Source organism: Dermacentor albipictus, unplaced genomic scaffold, assembly GCF_038994185.2.
Source record: "Dermacentor albipictus isolate Rhodes 1998 colony unplaced genomic scaffold, USDA_Dalb.pri_finalv2 scaffold_16, whole genome shotgun sequence".
Lineage (NCBI taxonomy): Eukaryota > Metazoa > Arthropoda > Arachnida > Ixodida > Ixodidae > Dermacentor > Dermacentor albipictus.
In genome coordinates this window covers 5,676,761-5,683,452 of record NW_027225570.1, presented here as the reverse complement: position 1 = coordinate 5,683,452, position 6,692 = coordinate 5,676,761, and the positions used below count along the sequence as shown (strand labels likewise).

General features: G+C 48.0%; 1 protein-coding gene across 2 annotated transcripts in view; it reads left to right on the top strand.

Moving 5' to 3' along the window:
• LOC135920485 (chymotrypsinogen A-like) overlaps positions 1–6,692 on the top strand; it is a 234,800-nt gene that overhangs the window by 105,349 nt on the left and 122,759 nt on the right. For both annotated transcript variants that reach the window (XM_070529009.1, XM_070529010.1), the window contains exon 5: positions 3,520–3,745. In XM_070529009.1, the coding sequence (XP_070385110.1) occupies positions 3,520–3,745 (226 nt within the window). The remainder of the gene's footprint in view (positions 1–3,519; positions 3,746–6,692) is intronic.

The window sequence follows — 6,692 nt, the reverse complement described above, 5'->3', positions numbered from 1 at the left end:
AAACGCACTTCGCAACTCGTGTAATTGTGACTTCTGTACGTTACATGTTCATAATTACCGATATACACCGCAGTATAACTTTCCACGGCTGGTTTCGAAGGCAACACCGCATTCACTAGAGGCGCGTTTGCACCGCTTGGAAGCATCGAACTCGTGGCTGAGTGGTAGCGTCTCTGTCTCACACTCCGGAGACCCGGGTTCGATTCCCACCGGGCCAATCTTGGAAGTTGCTTTTTATTTATGAAGAGCCTGCCGTGATTTATCGCTCACGGTCAACGCCGCCGACGCCGACACCCGACGCCGACGACACCGGCTTTTCTGCGACACGAGCTCCTTAACGCTATCGCGTTAAAATGATCCTGGCTTTGGGGGCGGCGCACGGCGACAGGAGGTAGGCAGCCAAGCCATTCCGGATGTGGCATTGGGGAGGACGCCCTACTCCGTCAACAATACTTACAACTTAGGGAGTCCTTTGTGAGACGGGTAGCTTCATGATAAAGCGGCACAGGACTGCGACGGTAGTTCAAGAAGCGGAAACGGATGTTTTCACATTATGTGCTGCTAACCCTAATGGTAGTGTGTGCGACGCCGGTGCGGAGGCCGGAACGTCAAGGTCATCAGTGTGGAGAATGTTAAAATAAGGTCTTATACACCCGTACCATGTACATCTTCATCAAAAGATCGAAGACCGAGATTTTGAAAACGAACTTCTTTGCCAATGCGTTTTTCGCGAAATGTGAAGAAGAACCGGACTTCCTCACTCGAGCGCTTTGGACGGATGAGGCTAATTTCTCCAAAAGCACAGAAGTTCACCTTCACAACCGCACTACTGAAGTGATAGGAATCCCCACTGGCTGGCACAAACACGACACCAATGCCAGTTGTCGTTTAATGTGTGGTGCGGTATTTTTGATGGCAACATCATTGCACCCATCTTTTTTGACAACACACTAACGACGCAATGCTACGCCAACGACATCCTTGAGGGCCCCGGCTTGCGCACTATCGGGACATCTGGTTTCCACATGATGATGCTCCTGCGCACAGTAGTAGTCAGTCTGTGGCTCGACATGATTTTGCCTGGACAGTGGATTGACCGGCACGGAACTGCGTACCCTGGCCTGCAAGGTCGCCGGACATGACACCACTGGACTTCTTCTTGTGGGGATACGTGAAAGATCGCGTGTATAGCGGCGAAACTACCACACCAGACTCCCTAAAGGCAAGAATAAGCAGAGTCTGCCACGAGATTCGAACGTCGTTGGTCAAAGCTTCAACACCACAAGTGTTGGAAAGACGCTGGTGCTGTATTGCTTCAGACGATGACCTGTTTGAGCACGTGCAAGAAAATAACCGCTCAGAACTGGTGTAAAACTTGAGTGTTTAACGCGCCTTCATGATGTCACCCTATCTTTACATATAAAAAGCTTGCGACAAAAATAGATATATGTAAAAAACTGATTTGTTTTGCCTCTTTTCCGGAGAAAAGGTAAATTTCCAAATCAGTTGCACCTTTGGATGCTTCTTTGCGGGCGGCTGAGGCATCTTACGTGCTTTTGGTTTATTTTCTATTGATGTAAGCTCCTGAGTAGCTCTTTTCTGTTCTTCCGAGAGCTGCCTTTTTTCTTTCGTTGTGCTCTTTTTCGCACTGTTTTTTTTTAAACATTGGTTGAATTTTATTTGCAGCTTTGTTTCATGATACGCGAAAGTTAAAGCTGTCCCGAGTGCCTCTTGATCGAGAACATTCTTGCGTCCGTAGAAGCTGACGCTTATCGCACCACGCTAGTTCGGTCGCGAAACATCTCGAGCCATCTTACATGACGGAGCCTACTAGGATTCGGCGATAAACGAATACGGCCGTATATCTTTCAAATTTTTCTCGGAGGCGCTGGAGTAGTGGTGCGCGAGCACGCATCTAGTTCATATTTTCCGGGATTTTGTTTTTTCTTGGAAAAAAACAACCAGGCACACTTCAGCACGAAATAAATGTTTGATGCGGAGGTTATTTAAGATGCCCTACAACACTGTAATTGACATGTTTGCGATTCAATCAATGATTAAAATGTTAACTAAATAAAAACAATTAATTAATTTATGCTTCATGACGAAAAAATACTGGCTGTAAGTACACAAAGCTGCCGCTATACTATGCAGTCGGTACAATTTCTCTAGAGCTCTTGGTTGTCCTTTTTTTAAAAATCTCGGTCCAAGTTAACTTGTACACTGGGTATAAGTGCCATGTAGGTATTGTTGTGTAGCAAAGAAGAAATTGTCTTAGAAACACGGTTATGATTTGTTTTTTGTTAGTTTTTTCCACTGCGTGCCATTCAAGATGACACTGTATCTGTGACCTCTTATACATGGTGTGGCCCGCGCACTTGCCCAGTGTCGTTCTATGTTCGCATGTGGCTTCGCATAAAATTCACTCGCGAGTTTAGCGCCTGTCCTTTGTCCGACTCACTGTCCCGTCTAATGTTAGCTTATTATTTCATGCTAGAGAGAGAACCAACTGAAAGTCATGCGTACTATATACTGGCTCTCGCAGATGATAAGCCTCAATCCTCGCAGTTAGCGTTGTTGCTACGTCTTCTAATTGTGTTTTCTGTCATGTTGCTGGCGATAATATCAGTGGCGACATGTTCACCGTTTTGAGACGAACTTTAGTGTCAAATCAAAATATATTCAGTGCTTTTTCGATGCCTTGTTTCATGGGAGGAGCGTGTGATAGTTTGTGGAACTTTAAAAATATGTGTCAGTAATATCGAAACAAGTTCAGCGGTTCCCATGAAGAGCCCTTTGCTGTTCAACAAAGAATTATCAGACTCTGGTGCTAGCCGATGTCAGCCCTAGTTGCTTAAAAGCATTATCACGTTTTTCTTCTTTTTCTTAAGCATCAGGGCTGAATGAAAAGCTCGACTCGGTGTTAGTTGACTTCGTAGCGCGAACAGATTCTCTTCCTATCTTCTTTTCTGCTCATCTTCTGTGCCCTTTCCCCTTCTCCCCTATGCTGAGAAACAAATCGGGTGGTTACTATGGTTCAGTGCTATGGCTCTCATTTCTCTTTAATTCTTTGAATAAGTGAGCCGCAATTGACCGTTTAATGAAGACTCATGTCAACGTGGACGCTAAGCTTTATTTCCCCCCCGGTTTCTGTTAGGAAAGAATGAGGTCACTGACCACAGATAGGAGAGAATGACGTTTCCTGGTCCGTACGTATCACTCGTTCACAATTAAAAGATGGCTACGCAAAAGGCTCGTAAGTGGTCCCGTGGTGCCCCCAAGACAACTTAGAAGCATTCTACATAGCCAGCCTCTGATTGCGAACGAGAGATCTGTACGGACCACAAAACGTCATTTCACGTTGACTATGATCAGTGATCTGCTTCTTTCTGAACCATGATTTTACCTGTCCAGCTCTAGACTACACCACAGCTTCCGCCAGGGGCGTTTGCGCAGTATGTCGCGCACTGTGCAGTGCACAACAAGCCTTTAAGCTGGGATGGTCGCTCACGCATGCAGGCAACGGAGCACTGAAGAGTATCCTGGACGTTCCGTGCGGCACGCCGGTGCATCTGCCCAACAAGCACACCGAGGACAGGCTCGTGGGAGGCACCGAGGCTGTGCCCCACTCGTGGCCCTGGCAAGTCAGCCTCGGCGAGGCCGAGTTCGAAGGGATGGGCCACTTCTGCGGAGGATCGCTCATCTCCAGCCAGTGGGTGCTCACCGCCGCGCACTGCTTGGAGGAGTGAGTGGACTATCTGCATCGAAGGGATGATTTTAAAGCGAAGCTTTCGCTGCCTCTTCCTTCGACTGCCGCAGCTTCTGCTGTCTTGCACACCACGTCGGGGGGTAGTTCAGACCGTGCATATACATGGAAGGAGCGTGGCAGAGAAGGAAGGCGACGCGAGAACCTCGTTTGCACCTTTCCCCCGCATCGCATGTGCGATGTGCCCTCTGATGTTCTCTAACTCTTAACATTAGCCTCTTGACAGCCGTAATTCTACGTGATCCCCGCAAAAGCATTGCGGAAACTGCAGCGCTTACCCTTAAACTAACGTGTAAGTCCTGTGGAGATGTAGATGGAATGGTAGAGAGGAGGCAGGCAGAAGGGGTAGAGAATGGGTAGAACCGGCACAGTCGCGAAACGAGTGAATAAACGCCTTGCAAATCTTCGCTCACAGTTTTCTTACACGGGCGAAGCGCGGGACAGGGAGAAGACGACCTGCGAATGTGAGGAAACACTACTACTATAGAGACGACAACGGTTGCGGGCAAACTGAAGGTACAGTACAGTACGCGTCTGCAACTTCTGAACATTACACACCATTGAAATTTGTCAAGCGGACAATTGACGCAAGGCGTGCAGACGCAAAGCTGCATTAAATCACTATTGGGTCTAGGCGTCACTGTAGAAGGAGTTGCATGTCATGTTAACTATTCTATGTCCGCCTCGGCATTGCTCGACGTCATCGGTTCGATGCCGACTAACTATCTCGACGAGAGTGAAATACAGAAACACTCATGCACTTGAATTTAGGTGCCCATTAAAGAACACAACGGTGTCAAAATTAACCCGGAGGACGCCATTGCGGTGCTTCATAATCTGATTGTTGCTTTGGCACGTAAAACCCCATAATTTTGCTAATAGATCTACCGCGATGCGATGTACCATGTGAAGCAATGAGAACGCTCAATCCTCTCATAGGTTATGAACAATAACGCGCAACAATGCCTGAAGCAAACACGTCTTCCTGCGTGTACTGTGTACTACGCCGACTAACTGCAGTGGTGCACGCAAGGTGACGTTTAAATCAACTCACCAGTCTCATATTGGACTAAACGTTGAAGAATGTAAACATCTGCCATCAGCATCATCGCCAATGATTGTCAATCAAAGCAAACAGCACAAAAAGCTTCGCTTAACTCCATTCCGACAGTGTGTGGGATCCGCAAAAATTTTTTTTTACGCTAATGAAGAAAACATCCCTCATAGCTTTGCGTTCCACTAATCATAGTCAAGGCAAATGGAGGTACGAGGTTTGCACGCATTACTGACGACAGAAATAGAGAATAGGTCAGGGAGAAATTCTGAAACGGAAGCTCGTTAAATAACACAAGAGGTTTAAAACATTCATGCAGAACCTCCTCTGGGAGTTGGCTAAGTATGCGTAAGCATTGCGCAACTTGCTCCTCTGCATGCAGCCCGGAGTGATTATCAATGCCACGAAACTTATCCTGCCTGTACAAACGACAGCGCTGCGGCAAGACAAACTGCTGCAGACGGTGGCACAAGGCGCCTTGGTGACGCAAGCGAAGCACTGGCAGGTGGCGGCGCCAGGTGCGCTCATGACGTTCCGATCATTATAAGGTTTTATCGCTCTTTCGCGCCTTATTCATACGCGTCGAACCATTGTGAACAGTGAAAAAACGTACTCCGGCAGCGGCTGCGTGTGGCAGCCGCCGTAACTGCGTATGGCACAGCGGACCATAACTTGAAAGCGATCTGCGATGCGGACAGAGTGCCCATTGTTCGGACGCTGTGTTCTTACCGCTTATTTGGCGTTGAAAAGGGACGAACGGGCCCGTATTTTGAAAGTGATCTGCGATGGGGCCAGAGTGCGGCGTGTAACGAGAGCTTCATGAGCGCTGTGTTCTTGCCGCTTCATTCGCGTTGAAGCGACAGCCGGCATGAAGGTAAAGTCGCTCGCTGCTGCAGGCTCTATTTTAAAAGCGATCGTCTTATGCGATGGATGGTCGGTTTTCTTGTTGTGTAAGCATAGAAATGTTGAGACATTTAATAATTCAAATGACTAACCTTTCCGGGATCATTTCTGATCTTTGTTCGCTCTCGCACGCACGGGGGGTTTGTGGAAAAAACTGAAGCACCGTGGTCGCAGACACCTTTATTACACCGCAGCTCTTAGGCACCCATTCCTGCGGCGAGCGTCGGCGTCGACGTTGTCCCGCGGCGTAACCGAGCGAACGAGCGAAGGATGAAAGAGCGAACGCGGGAGGCCGCAGGAGTAGCTGATTTGTGCTGTTGAAATGGATGGGGGTAAGCTAAGCCGACGCCACTAGACGTGACGAACTTCGCGCGAGTGTTATTAACGTGCTTTCTAGGCTTCAAAACGCTTCAAACTCCGCGGTGTAGCTGGAGGAACATGAGGCTATCCTCATGTTCTTCCAGCTACAGCTTCGAAGCGATCGCCGGCTTCGACCGGCTTCGAAGCAATCGCGACATCGTCATTCTTCCGACTGATGAAGAAAACGCAAACTGTTTTGCTTGATAGGCATGACTACAACAAAAAGATGCTGGCATTGGTAAGTGACGCCAATACCTATACTCGCCTGACGCGTGATCTCACAGGAAAACTGCAAAGGGACTTTCATAACCTTCTAGCTGACGACTTCCAGTTGGTCCCGCCCCTGCATAAATTAATATATTACCGACTACTTTGTCCCAACGGGTCTGCTCCTGCACTTTATGGCGTACCAAAGATACACAAGCAAGGTGTTCCTATGTGGCCCATTTTCGACTACATTCGGTCACCTCTGTACGAGCTTTCCATTTCCTACACCGGATCATTTCGCCACTGTTTGGAAAGAGCAGCAATCACGTACGCGATTCTGGCGACTTTATTGAAAACATACGGCACGTTGTTCCTGCTCATGATGATGTCATGATCTCATTT